Raw genomic sequence first — 20,156 nt, forward strand, 5'->3', positions numbered from 1 at the left:
GTTAGTGCACAGTATCTCCTCTGCTGTCTAAAGTCAGATGGAGACTGTCTTACTTTCTTTAAGTTACTGACAGTACAGGACATGTCTTTGTATAAAATAATTTAGAGTTAAACTGCTCCTTCTCGTCGCTTCCTTTCGTGATGAGATAGCACTTAAGAAATTGCACTTGAGAAGAGCCCAACTCAACAGCCACTTTCATGTGTATATGAAATATCTGTGTCGTATTTTGTGATGATTTTGCATGTCAATGCTTACACTGTCAAACCTCTGACATTTCACTACATTTTAGTATGAAAACAGGCCCTTACTCCTTTCAGCACAGGAACTTGAAAACACAGTGACTTGTGATTCATTGGGACATCTTCAACTTTAAAAACATTCGATCATTTACACCTCCACTTCCCTACTTACTTAAAAGTAGTCCTCAGACCGGATGAGCCAGGCCAAAACACAGATACACAGTACTCATAAACATTGATGTTTCTTTTTTTGCTGGATGACCTGCCATCCAGATAGAGACAGGACATCAGAAAGTCATTTTTCCATGGTCCATCTCTGTCTTTTCATCCTCCCCCATGGGGAAAACAGGAGGATTAAATAAAAAGTGATAAAGCGTTTGAATAACCGTCTTTTATACTGGTGCAAAGCATTTAGTTGGCTGACCGTCTGAGTAAAAAGGTGTTCTTGATTGGTTTTCTTGTTGAGTGAAAAGCATTAGCTTGGCCTTTTCTGCTCTGTGTCAGACAGAGAAGAGTAAGTCTCTCTTCTCGATGTGTGTGCAGGGTCCTGGGGGACGGGGGAGGCCTGAACAGGACGTGACGTGGGCTTTTTAACTGTGTGCTCCAGCTTCAGGCTGTCAGTAGGGCAGAGTGTCCAGAAACCTGTCGATCAACGGAGGGGGCGGTACCAGATCCTCCAGCTTCAGGTAAAAAATACGTTGAAGGCCCTGGGTTCTCTGGGAACGGAGCTCTGCCCTTAAACCCAAAATACGACTTAGAGTGGGCACAGACTTGGACGAAGAGGAAGAAGGGCCACAACCCAGGTGGTCTCTGAGACAACAAATCACTTTATTCTGAAGCTCCTCCACCCGCTTCCCATCTTTCAGACCTGGCACTTGCTCTGTGGAAAGAAAGACAGCTATGTTAGGAGAATAATGAATTAAACTGCAAAAATTAAGTCAGCTAGTAAAATATGTGCACACGCACATGCACGCACGCGCACATACACACACACACACAGAGCTCATTCAGCTGAAAGAGCATTAGTTACATCTTCTTTTATATTGAATTCCACCTCATTAGCCTGTATGGCTCATGTTCTTAACAGGCCTTAACCTGTCTCACTCACTGCAGATCAATACACAGTCTAACGTAATAAGCCCTCTGGACACTGTGTACGTACACTCACACACAACATACATATATATAAACAGACAAACAGACACAGACACACAAAAACTGCGTTCAATTTAAGACATTGACAGAAACAAAAGTGCTCAACAATTAGCTGATTATTCAGCCCTGTGAGCAGCCAAATGAAATTAAAAACATGCACGCACACACACACACACACAAACACACTGCTGCCCTTAGCAACTCCAGTGGCACCCGTACTAAGCTTAATGTGACACTAACTCATTCTGGAGAGAACAGGGTGTCCAGCAGTCCCCCCCCCCCCCCCCCCCACACACACACACACACACACACACACACACACACACACACACATACACAAGATAGTCATTGCTGCAGGGAGGCTGTCACTAAGACCAGTCTCACTTTGAGGTATCCATTATCCGGAGCATATTTATTGTTTGTTTATGTGCCTGTTTTTATTTGTTCTGTGTTTGCTGCTGCAGAGTCACTCCAGCCCTCCTTTCACTGTGGCTTTCAGACCATTCACACACTCTCGCTTCCCTCTTACTCTGCTCTCCCTATCCCTTCTTTCTCTGTGTGTGAGAGCTCCTGTGGAGGGATCGATGACTGCCTTTCTGTACAGGCCACTCAGAAACGGTCGATCGCCTGGTGGCTCTGGCGGTTCTGTCGTGGCAGTGTGCTGTGTGCTTTGCCGAGGTGGAAGAGCGTTACTGAGAACAGCGCAGACGCCATTCCAGAGCTGTACTCCACAGTGGACTGGTCGATCAGGCACAGAGTTAAGTGCTCCCCCAGAGAGTGAGGATGGGGTTGGAGGGCTTAGACAGAGGAACAGAAGGTGGCGGTGGTAGGGTGAGGTAAGGAAGCAGAGCGTGGGGTGGGGTATTTTAACCATTACACATTTATGTACAGATTCTGACTGTGACGTAAAGGTGTACACTTAATTGCACAGGCAATATCACCTGGGCCAACATTGGTGATTGTCTATTTCTAATGCATTTCTAATGTACTTTACTGAAAACTAAACTCTTTTGTGTTCCTGTCAAATGTGTGCTCTCAAAGAAAGCTGTGACTGTCCTTCCATTTTTCACACATGCACACTGATTAAAGAGCCAGGTGTGTGGCAAGTGCAGCAGGTGGTTCTGGGTATCGGGTTCATGTTTTAGGCAGAGATGTGTGAGAAAACACATGCACGCATGTGTTTTTCAGTGCATGTGTGACGTTAGTGGTTGTATCCACCGGATCACTGTCACTACAACTCACCCACAATGGAGAGAGGATTTTCAGTATTTGTGTGCATATGTGTGTGTTTATTTGTATCAATATATTTATGTAAAAGCCGCTTTTAAGATTGACAGTACTTGTATGTTTGTGTTTTTACCTGTGAGCAGCACGAGGGCGGCCAGGCAAGCAAAGGCAGAGGCATCCAGGTTTAGGCTCTGGAGGTGGGCAGAGAAGTCCCGGATGGAGTCTAGCCACTCTCCAAACCCACGAAGGCACTGAAACCTGTGCAGCACCAAGCCATTACAGAACACGAGTTTATCTTCTGACAGCATCGACCTGAGAAAAAAAGAAAAGACACTGGTTAGAGCTCTAAACCAATAAAGCACTGTCTTTTCCTTTATGTATTGTAAATATGGCTTGAGATACAAGGGTAAGGAAACAATTACAATAAAAACAATGAGAGAACCTGGCAGTATGTGCACTCACACACAAATAGGACACACATCAAACACAGGCATGCAGCTGATTAAGGTTGTGTTTTCCAAATTATAGCATTTAAAAAAATTCCTGTGTTTCCTTTTTGGCAGGGTAGGGTGAAGGGTTAGGGCAGAGGGGTGCTCTTGTGTGTGTGTGTGTGTGTGTGTGTGTCTGTGTGTCTATGTGTGTGTGTCTGTGTGTGTGTGTGTGTGTGTGTGTGTGTGTGTGCGTGTGTGTCTGTGTGTATTTGCAGATAGGTACATTGTTTTATTGTGCCCAGGCTGCGGTGTGCAGTGGAAACACAAAAGCCTTAATGAGGTAATGAAAAGGCTTCTCAGAAGTATTTAACCATCAGTTACTCACAACTCATAACAACCCACTCTTTTACCATCAAGCAGAGAGCGAGAGGGAACAATCTTTGAATGAGGGAGGGCTATGACTTTAATAATGCCTAAAAGAAGAACATGTTTGCTGGTAGAGTGTTCAGTTGGTAGATCTCAAGAAATGAACAAAGGGTTGCAAGAAGCTGAGACAGATGGAAGATGCAAGACAAAGGCCGAGAGGCTTAAGTGTGTGTTTGGAAAACAGCTGATGATGAGAATAGTGAGGGAGAGGAGAGGAAATTGGGGGAAAGAGTTGAAGCCTCAAATTACACCCTACACAAACATTGGTTTAGCAGTCATGAATAGAGGATGAAATACCATTTGTGTCTAATTATCCGTACTCCAGTTTAAAATAGGTTCTCCGCCCACTCTCAAAAGAATACATGCTCACAAATGATTGCACATCACCAGCTCTGTCACTCATACATGTCCATGAGACTACTTCTTTTTCCTATGCGGCAACAAATGGACAATTAGCACTAGAGCTCAGGATGAGATGGGGGAGAAAGAAATGAAGAGTAGGGAGGCTAAAGAGGATTGTGATGAGAGAGGGTGTGTATGGTGGGGAAAGACCCATTACCTGTTACTGAGGAAGTAATTTTAATTTCCTTTTCCCTTTTAGCCTTCATTATCATCTCTTCTGGGCTGAAGTTCAAGTCAGCAAGTTTCCGGCACAAAGCTGCATTCCTACCTTTTTGTCATCTCTCAAATAATATTTTCTCTCCTTAATTACAGTTAAAGCTTTGGTGACCTTGATATTCATCTTAAACCTTCTTTATTTGCTTCAGTCTCAGAGGTCAAGTGTATTGTTCAGTGCACATATTGAGGACACATAGTTTGGCTGCAACATCATTCATGTTTTAACACATTCTTCTAAATGTAATATTTAATTGTTTACATATATGGCACTGTATTATAAAATATGTATATTTCTAAGTTTTGTGTATGGACAATACTTAGAAACACTGTGCATTTGATGGCATAGACAGGCAGCTACTTCAAAATGTAATACGTATTCAAACAAGTAGGTGGAATTTCATTTGCAAAACAACAGAACAACATATTCACTAGCAAAAGCCTGGTAATAGAGGAGGAATTTCATTATACTGTAAATGTAGGTAAATGTAGCCAGCAAGATCTGTTCTGTAAGTGAAACACAGGCAACTATGTCTGATTTGTAGCACATGAGCAAAAGCACACACACACACGCACACATACGCAGCTGGATGTCTGCCACACATTCCACTCACCCCTGACTACGCTGTCACCACGGTAATCAACCAATAACCACAGAAACTGTTTGGTAACAGGGTGCTTACAGCAATGCCAGTCCAGAAGAGCGGAGCAAATTTACTCTACATACACTGAGCACATACAGACACACAAACACACAAACTAGCAAGAACACGCACATATGTTGGAACATAGGTCTGGGAGGCATCTGAGTTCAACACAGGGTCAAAGCAGGGCCGTATCAACAATGAGATGGGAGCGTGGACCGTATCCTATGCTCTCACAGAACATGAAGAAAGTAAGACAGTAGAGGGTTTGTGTGTTTTCCTCTGTGCCGTGGGAGTTTGGCTGATGAGAAGATGAGCAGTGTATGAGCTTGTGTGTCTGTGTGTCTGTGTGTGTGTGTGAGAGAGAGGCCCCAATGAGTCCTCAGTTTACAGTGACTCAGAATCCCAGCCTGATCCCGCTCCTGCTGGGGCTGTGATGCCACCACCCATCCTCTACCCACCCTGCACCTGGACCTACACTGGGACGAGGAGAGAAAGTTAGGATTCGACAACATCAGTGTGTGCGAGTGTGTGTATGCGTAAGTGTGCTGTTTGTGTTTGACTGTGTTGGTTTTCTGCCCTAGACGACAGCGCAGACAAAAGGATGAGCTTGTAGCCCAGCCCTCCTCCTCCCCATAAATTTAACCAGCCACATGCCTTACGAGAACAGACCGGTAACCCAGGGCGATTCTGAGGCAACGATGGGCTGGGGCAGTCATAATGGCACCACAGGTATCCACGAGTAAGACACATACATGCTCTCTCTCTTACACACATACACACACATTTATTCATAGACGCATGAGGTAAATTAAGTCAATTCGTTTTTTAACTCAGTCAGCTGAATTGAACACGTATTCCCTTCCATAACAGGCCTTTTCACTTTCTCAGCTGACTGGCTTTTAGATGGAATTGATCCTGTCAATTTACAGTTCACAATGTTAGCACAGTTTTAGCCCGCTGAAGACACACAGAGCTCTCTGTGTGCGTCAGATATCAGACGAGCAGAACGGAACTCTGTGGGTGTAGCTGCTGTCATAGCTACAGACTCCATTCATAATTTGGTTCATATGGCGATTACTCAGCTCCACTCCTACTCTGGAGATACACCAACACAGCAGCACACAGTTTTGCCAGCACAGTTACACACTGTACTGTAATGGTAAAAGATGCTAACTGCCTGTTGTTTCTAAACCAAGCCGAGAAGCGACGTAAAGTAAAGTTGTTGCTTAAGTCATAGGTGTGTATTGGGAATCTTATGAAAAACTCAATTTTGAGCATGGGGGATTTGGGTTAAATTGTAAAACGTAAATCTACAGTTCAGTTCTATCATCTCATCAAGTGGTTTGTGCAGGTAAAAAAGCAGGTTCCATCTCCTTCTTCTTACCTGTGAGCCAACCGCAGGACAAACAGCTCGAGAAACGCAGAGTCTATGAGAAGGTTCTGATCATCGCGCTGAAGCTCGGAGAAGCCAGGCAGCCGGTCAGCCCAGCACCGTGTGGTCTCCATCGAGATGGTGAGCAGCCTATAGAAGAGCTGGATGTGCTCAGCATCTGAGGAGGAGGAGGGAGGGTCGGCCGCACTGAACTGTGGAGACAGAACAAGGTTGAATAACTGAATGCTAGTCCACAGGCTCAGCTGTACTACTGTGAGTTTGGCTGAATAAAGTTTGCTGGGGGTACCTGGCTGTAGTCCAGGTCACGGGTCGTGCTGTGGGAATAGGCCCTGAGCAGAGCGGAGAGCAGGCTGAGGGGGGGTGAAGGAGGAGATGCTTCTGTCTGAAGGGGGCTCTTTGGTTTGGAAGGCAGACGGCCTCTGCGCCCCTTCAAGCTATCAGTACGTACCACTGTGGATGAAAAAAGACACGAGACAAAAGGCAATAACTGAGGTTTTTAAGAAGAATGTGGTAATATTTATGAACACACAAAGATTTTGTTCTTTTCTTTTTCTTTTTTCTTTTCTGTTACTGATGAGGCTGTTGCCTGCACGTTTTTTTTTTCCGCAGGAGCTCTCCATTGTTCCCACAATCCCTACACAGGAGGCTACTAGCCAGCAGATGGCAGTGGAGCAGTTTTAGGGGCTGCCCACACTGTTTATGGCATAGGGAAGTTTGTGTGGGTTTGTTTGCTTCTCTGTCTGTGCCTTGTGTGTTTATGTGGGTGTGGGTATTACATATCATGTGAAAGACAGGTGAGAAACAAGGGCTTTGTAAGTGCCATGCTGATCTTGCACATCAGCAAAACATACCCACTACTGTATGTAGAAACTATATGACACGAAATGAGAAATGGAAATTGAGAGAATCTTTGAGCAGAATGGACACTTTTCAAACCTTTGAAGCTATTGTGCATTTAGAGGCGTGAAGGATGAAAGGTATAATGAGTGTGCTGTACTTTCTATTTGTCTCCCTCCGCTGCAGAGAGGAGATACTGCTGCATGGATGTATGTGATGCTGCCACAGGCCAGGTCATTACCGGCCTATTAAACCCTGATTGCAGAGACAAACTTGATCTCCATGGACTGAAGGTCAGTTTTGTGCTGCACCATGTGTACTTCCTGTCCTGTTTTCAGTGTCAGGTGTGTGGTTTCTTACCTTCCTTTACCATGCCAACACTCAGACATTTCTGAAAGCGGCAGTATTGGCAGCGGTTGCGTCTCCTCTTGTCCACAGGACAGTTCTTACTGGCCAAGCACACATACTTGGCGTTCTTCTGCACGGTGCGCTGGAGAGAGAATAAACAGGCATAGCGATAATCAGCCTCCAAACACAATCAACCACCTAATATTAGATTTGTTTAATTCAATTTGTGTTTTTTCTTTCCCATCAAAGAATGAAAGCAGAAGCTCGCAGGTCAGATTTTAATTACGCGCTGAAAGGCGGCGGTGACATCAGTATAATTAGATAAAATTAATTTCCCAACAAGCCTAGCCTGCAGGAGGGACAATTTTATTAGTGCCGGAGTTGACAATGGGGACCGAGCGCGTGACGTGCTGAGGCGAGTCCCGCGAGACAGAAGGACAGCGGACACAAGAACTGTGTGATCAGATTGTTTGTGAAGCTCGCAGGTCAGCTCATGGCACCTTCGGGGCCTCGCGCATCGCGCCTCTCTCAATGGGGCCCTGGGGAGCAGTTTTCTCCTCTGCTGGCTCGCGCGATTATTACTGACCTTATTAAAATGAAATCAGAAACGGGCCACGTGGGGGCCGAGTGCGGGACACGCGTGGATGAAAGGCAATAATAACAGAGACAGCAGTGAATTCCTCCACGCAGCCGTGCGCGCACGAGCCCCATGCGCACTCGGAACTGGATAAACTCGTGTACAGAGACAAAGTCAAGCGCTCTCAGAGCGCGATAAATGACATCATGACTCAATGAAACTTCACCGAGTAGGATTAGCAGTAGGCTGTTATAGCAGCTGAACGATTACATATTGTTCACTTTAAAAGTTGAGAATACATTATCGGTCTATTTAAAGTAGCAGTGAAGTAATTCTGCTTAATATAAACAAGCCACAGAACCATAGTCTCATCTGTAACTGGGACAAACCTATTAATGCCTCCAGATGTACGTTGTCGAACTTTGCAGGCGACGGTGAAGGATTAAAACTCCCAGTCAAGCCTTAGCCTGTGTTGCCACGCTGTTACGCAAAACATTAACACCTGCAACAAAATACAATTACACTATAATTTCTGTCATTTGCAAAGTGATTTGATTTTATAGGCTACGCTGTAAAGATGTCACTCCACCAGAGTCCACCAGAACAAACCATGAACTAGAAGAAACGCAACACAAGGGAAGTGTCGCGTCTTCCCTTCTTCTTTAACGCCTCTGAAACACATCAAAACAAATAAATCCAATTAGGAATCCCCGCGCCACACATGCCCGTGCCCCCGGGAGACCAATAACACACCAATTATTCCATATGCTCCGGCGCGAGTGCGGAACTTGCGCGTAATGGGCGCCAGCGCCGGGTGACAGTGGTTGCCATGACACCGCAGATCGCTCTGAATGTCTCCCTCTGATCCTTTCAATGGTCAGTGACCCATGAGAGGTATAAGTTAGTTATGGTCATTAATGTGGTTGAAGGGCATCCATTTAGCAGGAGTCCAAACTAAGCTCTGCAGCAGAGCCAACACGCAGTTCAAAGACTCATGTTGCTCGCTCAGAGGTGTGTGGAGTTATGCTACTGCACTTATATTGACTTATAACTTTTTTATACTTTATACAGGTTCAGATGACAATGGTTTAGGCTGAGTTGACAGTGGTTTTTGTGTGAGGAGGGAGTTCTTCTCTTTGGAGCCATCAGGACCTAATTGATATGATAGGGGTTTCTAAGAAAAGAGTTTGAAATGATCAATTAGGCTATAATAATAAAAGCTCTCCTAAGCGAGTGCTGGGCTCTTTGGTTGGGTCTCTTGTGACATTGCTTTCTAATAAGCAGCTATGAGCATGACTGACATCTCAGCAGAAACACAGAACAGGAGAGCTAATACTGTATATAACTAACGAGTGCCTGATTTTCATCAATTAACTACCTGTGTGTGCAGATGAACACACACACAAACATGCACAAATTAAATTATACCAATATTATGACATCTGTAGACGTGCTCTGTAAAGTATAGTACAATGAAGCCTAAAAAAGAGGGTGTGAAGGGGTTTTTGAGAGAGTGTACTTGTTGTACATGTAATTTATCCATATTTTAGCAGTAAAAGTGCATTATTCAGAGAAGGAATAGTCATTTTAAAAATGTCTTTGTTCAAGAAAGTGAAATATTTAAGGTGAAATTATTGTCGTACAAAGTATTAACTCAATTGACAAAAGAAAAAAAACCTCAGTATTTAGAAACGAGCTGTGTGCACTAAAAGCTGATTCACAAATGAACACATGCTTTCAGAAGCTCCAACATTGTGGGTATGTTGGGGCTGGAAGGAGGCCTGCTGAGGCAGATTCTTGACATATAACATGTGCTAATAGCTTTGCTTTAAATTAAAAGCCTCTAGGGACTTAGTCCCCCCTTCTCGTTCCTCTTACTCCTCAACCCCCACCGCACCCCCCACCCCCACCCCATTTTGATTCTCAACTGGAGGCAATCAGCCAACGTCTGTAGAGAAAGTGCAGTGCTGGTTTAAGTAAAATTTAGGTGTTTAGGTCGAGTATCAGACTTGATTGACTTTTGTATGGAAATAGTTTGACTTTTATTTACTGTATGTACAGCTGATGGCACACGTCCCTATACATGTATGACTGGTTGTGTTTTTTTCCAAATGCAAAAATGATCAATGTAAATATTGATATGATGTTGTTATCCAGAATGTTTTTCAGTCGTCTTTTACCACTGGACTTCCTATCCTGTCTATAACTTTCACGCTTTGCAAGCAGTGGAAACTGAAAAATGTGTGCAATGAATTGAGTTGATCGTGTATCTTGACTAATAAAGCACAACTAAAATGAATCATGGGTTAGGACAGTGTGTGCATAAAAATAGGTCACATTTTTGTTTCTAACATAATGTTTATATTATACTAACAGCTGAGATCTGGTTATTAATTTTAAAAATCTCAATGGATGCCCTAAATTAATGGAAATCAGTGAATGGAACACATTATTTCTGCCAAAATAATAAACATGAAAAACTAACCACTTGTTTAAGAGCCAAAATTAATTCACATTGAAAATGTGTTTCAAATTGCACTAATGAAATAACAATAATTTACAGCAAGCCACTTCATTTAATATGTAATAACTATTCAGGTATAATTAAATATAATCAGTAAAATATTTTTAGCGGACAATAAAACCATCAGGATAATGGAGGTAATGTGCCTGATAATATGAATATAAAAAAGAGCAGGTGTGTGAAAGGCATGTTTTACATTCTGGTGTGACATCCTGAACTCAGGGCATAACAGACAGAAAAATAAAAAAATAAGTGCATGCCGATTTATGAACAAATAATGTTTTTCTGTATGTCTATGCGTGGTTATGTGAATGTGTTGTGTTTTCAGGGTTAGTTGCATCTGCATGTGTGTGTAAAGGAAACATAGTGAGGTCTGACAGGCTCTTGCTGCTGAGCATTGCAGCACGCAGACAGCCTGCGGCCTGCTGCCACCAGACGCCGCTCTTGTTAATTACTAAATAAAAACAAATTGTGAAACTAATTGAAAAGAAGGATAATTCATTTTCTACCTACCAGAGGCATTATTCAATTACCTCAGTGTTCGCACCCTCCTTCTTGCTGTCTCTTAATTTCACTCTCTTGTTTCATGCAACCGACAGAATGGTTAACAAGTGTTAAATGTTATAACTCAAAAACTGCACAATAGGATTACTTCAGTGTCAGTAAGTGCAAGTTTACTAAACTTTCAATGAAGGAAAATGAAAAGTGTGTCTGATTAGAAAAAAACATCTCTTGCTAATGTTAAAATATGCTGTGTGTGTGTAAGCACGTGTGTCATAACAGGAGATGTGAGAAACCTCACAGAGAAACGTAAGAGTGAATCATTTTTCATTCTAAATTACAAACTGACTCATATCGTCCTGAATATTTTTTAAGTAAGTTGTGGTCAATTTTGTGGCCATTGATTTACTATAAACATGCTAAAAGGAAACTTTGATTTCAAGGAGGGTTCCTTTATGCACTCTTAGTCAGAGACTGAGCGTTAAGTGTGGAGCTCAATTTTGCCCAGTTGTCTGAGAAAGATTCTGTTTTTATCATCCTATCTTCACATAACACTAGCATGCACACACATGCGAACACACACACACTTTGCACACTTGGTTGCTGGGAGAGACGACCCCTGTGGGTGTGCTGTGCTTTCGTAATGACTTTATAGAGGATTTAGAAAACAGAGTAGGGTGAAGAGTAGGAGCAAGGCAAATGCGAGAAAATTGTTTCAAATGAAATAGAGTCAGTTAGTGGCCACTTTACATTATGTCAGTTATGAATGTGTGCCTGTTAGTTTTGAGGGCACAGAGGTCAGAAGCAAGAGTACTTGATACAAAAAAGAAGGCCTACAAGTTCACAGTTTCTTAGAAACTATAAGCTGCTCCAATAAAAATGATAGAGGCATCAATATTGCAGTAGTGATGCTATTTTATAATAAAACTAGAACAAGCTTAAACTTTCTTGAAAGTTAGTTAGATTTGAAGGGTTTTTACCTTGAAGAAACCTTTGCAACCTTCACACGTGCGTACGCCGTAGTGCTGGCAGGCGGCATTGTCCCCACATACTGCACAGGTGCCCTCTCCTTGGGGGCCACGTGGGGGAGGTGAGGTCAGGCTGTCTCCTAGCAGCGGGCCACAGGGCCCAAGCGCCAGGGAGCGGAAGGCGAGGCTGCTACCCCCGGCCCCACGGTGCAGCTGGTACATGGGCTGCTCCAGAGGTGGACCATGAGGGTGGGAGACTGAAGACGAGGAGGATGAGGACGAGGTAGAGGTACGAACCAATCCCCCTCCCAAACTGTCATAGCCGCTGACACTGCTGCCACTGTGGGGCGGTGAGTGCTGGTAGAAGTGAGGAAAGCGGGGTGACTTGAGGGGGCCCGTCTCCAGGCCGGAACCCAGAGAGTGGGGGTGTGATTGATGGGCCAGAGAGTGCTCCTCCCATAGGAAGGAGGTGCCAGGCTGTGGTGGCAGGGATGGAGTGGTAGGAGTGGAGGGGGGAGACTGTTTAAAGTACATGGTGGAGGAGGACAGGGCCTCCAGTGGTGGAGCAGTCGGATAGGTGTCCTCCTCCTTTTTGATGGTGGGCCTGTGTGTAGGCATCTGGTAGAGGCAGGAGGACTTGGGCTCGTAGCTCCCCTCTACAAAGACGTTGAAGCTGGGGAGGGAGGTGGTGGCAGCAGCATCAGAGATCTCACCCCCACCAAGGTCCAGCTTGGTGTAGTCAGGGGCCATGAGGTCGGAGCTGTAGCTGTCGCCCTGATAACTGAAGGACTGGCCAGAGTAGGCTGAGCCTGGAGGAGCGGGCCCGTACTGAGCCTGCACACAGGGCATGTCTGCCAGAGGGACAGAGCACACACATCGGTTAGAGCTGGGTCGCACATCAGACCAAATGTATTCAATCAACTTCTTGTTCAAAATTCTTTTTTGAGTTATTAGTAGGATTCAGCTTTTCCACAACAATCATTAGTCAAAGAAGAAAATTATACAACAAATTAGTTAAACACCAATTCAAACAGAGAAGCAGGACATGGAGAAGGAGCTTGCTGAAAGAACAGGAGCAACCCTACGGTAACTCTACAGGATAAAGACTTCACTAGAGGCATGTGCATGCAAAGGTACTGCTAAAAAGGAAAAAAACAACAATAATTTAACAGTGAATGACTAAAAAAACTCTGCACAGCTCTATTGGAACAGGCAGTTTTTTTCATCTTGTGAAGTGTCAGAGATTTTGCAATGTTATAAAGGTTTTCTGAATTCACTTTTCAAAGAATGTGAATAGCTTTGTACGAATCTTTCCATTTACTGCCATTTACTTAATTTCCTGCTTTAAAATTTCTCGCACTTCACTGAATAAGTATAGTAATATTGGAACACACACATATACACACGCACACATACACACACACAACCTTAAACACTGCTGAGTCTCCCACAGTTAGTTCAGTTCATCACTTTGCAATTCTGAGGCAAAGCGGTCAAAGCAAAGATCCAATCCCAGTGTTTGTGTCTGTAAATGTGTGTGTGTGGGTGGGTGTACTCTGGTTAGTCAGATGGCAAAGCAGATGAGATAACATTAAATAATAATGGAACCCCATGGTGGTGCTGGATGCTTGCTGCAAAATCCACACACACACACACACACACACACACACACACAAGTACAGACACAGATCTCCTCTAACTGCTGCAGACGCCAGTCCTTATGTCTTGAGTTTTCCCCTTGATTTAATTGTCAGAGTCACAGCAGCAGGCTACCACCCCATCAGCTGTGTGTGTGTTTGTGGTGTGTGTGTGTGTGAACTATATGGTCTTCTCTTATCTAACCTTATGCCTAATACACTCCACCTGCGTTTGCGTGCATGTTCCTTAGCGTGCACACGCACAGGCTAATCGCTCGTTAAGTGTCCGCGTATTCAGGGTTTTGTGGTGTTTGTTTGTCGCTCCCGAGCAAGGAACTGTTAACGCAGCGCTGCTCCCTTTGACGCCCAGCATGCGCGCGCTCTGCCGTAATCGCCCCTGTTCCCCGCGCGTCATGTTTGTCTAGTCAAATACGGGACATTGTCGTCCTGCTGCTGTTAAGCCACTGGCAAATACCTACATCCAAAGAGCTCCCTCGAGGTTGAAAGGAAATTAACTTTTTTTACTTTTTACATATATATATATTTTTTACAAAATAAAAGTCCTGCTACGCCCACTCCATAAAGCGCCTTCCTTCTTATTTTAACAACCTTTAATAATAAAAAATAGATTGTAAAACTAGCCAAAAACGTTTTGTTTGCGGGCATTTATGTTATACTTAGAATGTAAGAGGGACACAATTTTAGCTGCGCTAACACAATTCATACCACAATTAACTCATACCTGCGGGGCAGCTGGGTTTATGGCTGTAGGTGATCCAAAAACCAAAAGATGACTCAGAGCGTTAATTAAATATAACTGTTCATTATCCCTTTATGTATTTATTATTTCTGTGGGTATTTCAGTGTTAACAATTAAGGCTTAGGGCTGACCTTTTAGACTGGATCTGATGGGAAAAAAAATGAAAACAATATCAACCCCAAACCACAATCTTTCTGGGTCGCACTAAAGTTGAAGTATGAATCATTTTTTCAAAATTAAAAAAAAAAAATACAGCATATACGAAAAGATCTAAGCTATGTCTTAATGCGGTAATTAGGAGACTTTTTATTAAGGATATGAGTCAAGCTGTAGGCCTACGTATGTTCGACGTCATCACGTTTTTTTTTCTACAAGTGACCAGCTCTTCAACCCACGTGGAAAAATACACATGCAGCATTATGGGCGTAATGGGACCTTTCTGGGCTATACCTAAAGACTTTTGTAACGAATTAGGCATCAGAGGGAGAGACACGAGAAAAAAACGAGCGAGTAGGAGAGTAGAGTGGTGAACGTTGTGGCTCTCTGTGCTATGTCAGTAGGTCAGGCCTAGTTTGTGCTGGGGTGTGTTCAAGAACGTTTGCACCTGTCATATACAGTATTTCACCAGCATTTACACACATACGTACACACACACAAACACATACTATATATATATATATATATATATATATATATATATATATATATATATATATATGAAAAGATGAAAAACTAATCGAGGCAAATAGCTGACTGTTAAAGCTTTTGTCATTTGTCGTGTCATGTAATAAAAGAAAGAGCTTTTGATGAGCTGTTTTTTCATACACATTTGTATGCACACAAACACAAACACACACACATTTCATCACCACTGATGTTCATGATGTCAACATGAGCCTGTATACGCTCATCCTGCCAATAACATGTGCCCTCATCCTCAGAAGAACCTGTAAAACTGCTTGTGTCTGCAAACTTCTCATCCTGTTCAGTGCTTTAAATTGCCTGTTCATGCCTATACTTCAACCAGTAACACACACACACACATACAGACACCAGTACAAATTGAGTGAAGTGTATTTAAATGACAATTAAGCAAATTTTTAAGAAACGTTCCAAACTCCAACACCACCATTAGATTCCCTTTAAATACACTTGCATGCAAGTAAGTGTGTGTGCAAGCAACAGGGCAGACAACCCAAGCAGAGTCAGACACAGGTGGTGCAGCATTGTGAGGCGGAGGGAAACAGTCTCTAACCTCGAGGCGTGCATTTCAACTGGACAAACTGCAGCTGTTCCAATAAATGAGCGCGCTTGTTCATTGTCAGAATGCCATAGATCTAACAAATGAAAACATTAAGTTGCAGACAAACAGAAAAACACAGGAATTATTCCGACTGGGTAAATGAATTGTGAAATAAACTCTTTGCAATTTTTGGCCTCCCACACAATGAGAAAAGTGCTTTTCATACATATAAAGACACAAATACCCACACACACAAAGCACAAATTATGCCACTAGTCATAAAAGTCTTTATTTAATACATTTGAGGAGTTTATCATCTGTTTAATTTACCATGTAATGCTACTAGGTGGAGGTTGAGTATTTATTTTATGTTTTCAATACATTTTTTAAAGTAACTGAAACGATATGTAAACGAATGTTTAGCTTATTTTAATCACATAGCTTTTGAAGATCTTGTTGAGTCATTAGGGTGATCTCTGTCTATCACTTATCTGATTCGCCCACAGCTTCTGGAGTAAGGTATGCCTAGTCTCTTATACCTGGCAGTTTGTCTTTTGATGAAATGTCAACTCACTTCACACTTGCTTCTCAACATACTAACTCATACACCTACATAGGCCCACAGACACGAACCAGCACAAAAAAAGCATGTTTGTTTTTAACTTTACTTACATACTACACAATTTTTAAAAAGTAGACAGAAAAAAGTCTAATATCTAAGATCAATTTCAATGTAACCTCTAGCTTGACAAGAGATTTGTCAAAGCAAATAAGGATTTTTCCTGCACTTTAACATGCCTAAACATCACAAAAAAAGAGACCTGCACCACAACAGTCACGCATACGTCAAATGCATCAGCTGAGAATTGAGATAAAGTGAATAAAGAAAGAAAGAAAGAAAGAAAGAAAGAAAGAAATAAAAAAAGAAAGAAAGAAAGAAAGAAAGACTGAAAGAAAGAAAATGAATAAAATCAGCTCTGATCCTGTTTTTTACCTGGTGAGAGAGCTTCGCGCTGAATGATGCTGGGTGTCCGGGATTGAGGGGTGGCGTGGCTGCGGCTGGGACAGGGCTCCGGGAGCGTGGAAGACTCGGCGGGCGATGCAGAAGAAATGTCCAATCGCCGGGTCTCCGAGCTCGGCTGGGCGCGCTCTTCCGAACCTGTGTCTGGAGGAGACATGTCTGGGTTAAAGCCAGTGATGTGGCAACCGCCTTTATACAAACATGGTACCGTCATCTCCACTCAGCGATCTTCAAAACTTGAAGACACTGAAAGGTAGGGAGTCAAGGATGTTTTACCAATTTACCAATTAGGAATATTATCATTACATGGCTCCTGCAAACTTTATTTAGCAAATTATAGCCGAGGTTGTACTTTTTTCCCAGTATTTGGGCTCAGAGAAATGTTGCAACAATTTCAAACAACTACCAACAATTTCATTTACATGGAAATGGATTATTACTTGCGAAAAACCTACTGATAAAGTCAACAATTCGGACAAAAAGAAGCAGAAAGATGAAAGGGCACATAAACTGTGCCCACATCAGAACCAGATGCCGTTATGCCGAACCAATATAAAGCAAAGAACATTCCAAGAAAATCCATGCAAACACAACGTAAGATTTACACATTTAAATTGAACATAGAGCAATTCTGACATTAGATATGTCTTTAATTTGATGCTACAAACAAAATATTAAGAACCACAACTGAGGACTTTTAGCTCATCTCAAGACTTACACTTACGTGGGCGACAAGTTTCATTCTAGCTCTATAAACAGTGCCCCGTTATTATTAGGCTATAATTTTCTTTCTGCGCAGCAAAACATAGAAAACTGTACATATCTTCTAAAAATACAGACCTACAAATGTAACAACTTTTATAAAACTAGTCTGTCCCAGCGATTCCAGGCCATCGTTTGTCTTTTCTGTGATCACCACCGTATTCGCCTGCTCGGGGTTCATCCAGAGGGAGAGAGAAATCGAGTAATTGTGGAGAGTCGGACCCGAAACTGAACCAACGGACTGCTGTGCGCCCCGCGCCTTCAACTCCCTCTCACTGCATAACGCGCGGTGGCCGGCAGATTTCATGGCCCAGAGCGCCCCCATTCTGTCACACCCTCTCCTACGTATATATATTACACACACACGCACACACTCACACACACCAATTTTCCCAGGCACACGGAGACAATCTAGGATACGGTCAAGTCGAGAGACCACTTGATCTCTTTATATCAATACTGTCTATTGACAAACCACAGCCCTCACAGCTGACTCTGGGTTACAGGCACCTGCAGTCCGCTGCCATCTCTTATCTTTCATCAACAGATCAAACCCGCGCAGTCTCTTAAATACAGCAACCACTTTTTTTTTTTCAAAATCTGAACTTAAAGACCCTCTCCGAGAGTAAACATTGCGGCTCTATGAACTGTTTTGATGGTTATCTGGTCACGAGACGGCTTTCATACACATTTACTGCCGCACACAGCCTTCAAGTTGAAATAAAGCGAAATACAAAATAGAGTAAACAAACAAGTCAGACTGTTTAACATCGATTTGATTGTTTTTTGGTTTTTTCTTGTACATTGAAGCAATTATTAAATTCTGGTTGGAGCTTGGAGTAAAGAAAATACTTAAATATTATATTGGGTAAAGCATTAGCGAAAATAATAGGTTCTTAAATAGGAGGTACACAAGTCAACTTCAGTAATCGTGTGAAATTAAAAGGATGATTGTGCGTAAAGGCGCTAGAGTCAGAACCGTTGTGGAGGTTAAACTGACATGTTCACTTGTATGAAAGCATTTTTTTTTTCTACCAAGTTAGATATTCGTTTTTTTTTTTCTATTTGAGCATACGGATTCCCTGTCGTTCCTTTTCTCGGCCGGTGGGGCTCCGGCCCTGAGCTTACCGGTAACCAGGAGAACAACGTAAGAGCAGCAAAGCACGCGCCCCGGAGCACCGGTAGCCCCCGGTAGCCCCCTCGCACCAATAACCCCGGACAGTGCGAGACTTCCAGCAAACAGAGACAGAGAAAAGAGAGGACATAAAGTGAAGAGAGAAATATGTGGGTACTGTAAATCAGCCTTGAGAGGGAGGGTATCAGAGGTGTCTGTGTGCGTGCGTAAACCTGAGTGTGTGTGAAAAAAAGGAAGAAAGAAAGAAAAGAAGAAAGGAAGACAGGAAGAAAGAAAGAATGAAAAGGTGAGGACAGCAAGTGTTTTAACTTGCATTATACGTTTTCTAACAAACTATAAGGATAGCCCTTAGGCTTGGCAGCTGTTGCAGACTTGCAGATATTTCACGGACGGCTTCTGAAATTTGATTTGGCTTTCTGGTGAATGGTTTTTTTTATCTTTCCCTGCGATCAATGGAAGAAGAAGGCCGAGTCCTCACAGAGCCAATATGACTGCTAACATCTGTGCTTGACCATCAGTCCGACGAATTATGACAATTTGGAATCATCATGAGTCCTGCGATTAAAAGCAAACCAGAGTCAGGAATCCTGCTAATGTATAGGCTTGATTTGGTTGTACGTTGTACCTATAGGCGTGCACATGGATGACATGGTACATAGAAAAATACCCACTATCTCCCAAATAAACACTGTGTCATACTTATAAACCAGTAACAGCACAAAAACTCATGGCTTTAACTCTGGTCTTACAGCTCCTGCCTGAATGTAGGTTAGACTATTCTCCACACAGACCATTAGTGTGTCTGACTCCACTATTCATTGTGTGAATGAGAGGCATCTCATTTCCATGACAACCAGAAAGGATATGATACCTTCCCAGCGCAAATTAAATTCAAATTCAGCTTCATTTGCTCTTGGAGAAACCACAAACACACAGACACAGACACACACACAAACACACACACAGGCAATGTAAGCAGCTGTACTGGACCTTAACATATCAACAGGTTACAAGCACAAAGTTGGCCAGACCAGACGCAGATCTTGATACTAGTGTATAAATTCAACATGACATAGGACGTACAAGGTAAACCATGCATAAAGGTGAGCCACTGGTATTCTAACAAACTGCACGACGAAATTTCAGTGATTCATTCATTCATTCATTCACAAATTACTTACTGGTATGGCGTAGCGGTTCCGTCTTTACATGTGGTAAAAACCTCGCGTTAGGTATCCTATTTCCATCCAGAATAATCACCAAGAGTCAACGTAATGTGGAGAAATATTCATACAAACTTCTATTGGAGATCCACAGGTTTCGTCGGCGGCAAAAAGTTTCTTGTTCTTCCTCTTTTTCTAAAGTACACAAAGTAGAAAAAAATCAAATACAAAATTTTAGAAAATGTAAAACTCCCGAGTATGAGGAGTGTGTCTGCGTCCGTTCCCGTGATCTGAGTGTGTCAGTGCTGATAAGTACTTTGCAAAGTGTGGAGTTGTAACGCGGGTTTGTTTATGTGCGCCGTCTGAGGGGAGAAAGTCAAATAGTGCATTTATGTGGGCTCTGCCTCCACATAGAGAGCCTGGAATGCGCTACGTCAATGTGACGCCATGGGAGAGGTGACGTCACTCCGACTAGAGCTCCCTCGCTCTCTCTGGCTCTCTCTCTGTACAGTACAGACAAATAAGTGCCAGCGACTGGGAGAGAGAG

The 20,156-nt window shown here is 42.9% G+C and overlaps 1 protein-coding gene and 1 long non-coding RNA gene across 3 annotated transcripts; one reads left to right on the top strand and one right to left on the bottom strand.

The window, feature by feature from the left end:
* On the bottom strand, nucleotides 1–20,066 carry nr4a3 (nuclear receptor subfamily 4, group A, member 3). Of its 2 annotated transcripts, XM_067509331.1 has the most exons (9): nucleotides 19,628–20,066; nucleotides 16,523–16,693; nucleotides 15,541–15,622; nucleotides 11,901–12,739; nucleotides 7,331–7,460; nucleotides 6,420–6,583; nucleotides 6,125–6,324; nucleotides 2,755–2,933; nucleotides 1–1,119 (listed from the first exon to the last, which is right to left on the bottom strand). In XM_067509331.1, the coding sequence occupies exons 3-9, from the start codon at nucleotides 15,602–15,604 to the stop codon at nucleotides 857–859; spliced, it is 1,839 nt and encodes a 612-aa protein (XP_067365432.1). In that variant the 5' UTR covers nucleotides 15,605–15,622; nucleotides 16,523–16,693; nucleotides 19,628–20,066; the 3' UTR covers nucleotides 1–856. The 2 variants fall into 2 exon arrangements, with proteins under 2 accessions (XP_067365432.1, XP_067365431.1); XM_067509330.1 differs by lacking the exons at nucleotides 15,541–15,622; nucleotides 19,628–20,066 and adding an exon at nucleotides 17,390–17,580.
* On the top strand, nucleotides 1,459–4,216 carry LOC137129907 (uncharacterized). Its single transcript, XR_010914787.1, has 3 exons — nucleotides 1,459–2,230; nucleotides 2,765–2,957; nucleotides 4,080–4,216. It is a non-coding gene; the product is annotated as an uncharacterized lncRNA (long non-coding RNA).
* Nucleotides 20,067–20,156: the final 90 nt, after the last annotated feature.

This window comes from Channa argus, chromosome 7 (assembly GCF_033026475.1).
Source record: "Channa argus isolate prfri chromosome 7, Channa argus male v1.0, whole genome shotgun sequence".
Classification (NCBI taxonomy): domain Eukaryota; kingdom Metazoa; phylum Chordata; class Actinopteri; order Anabantiformes; family Channidae; genus Channa; species Channa argus.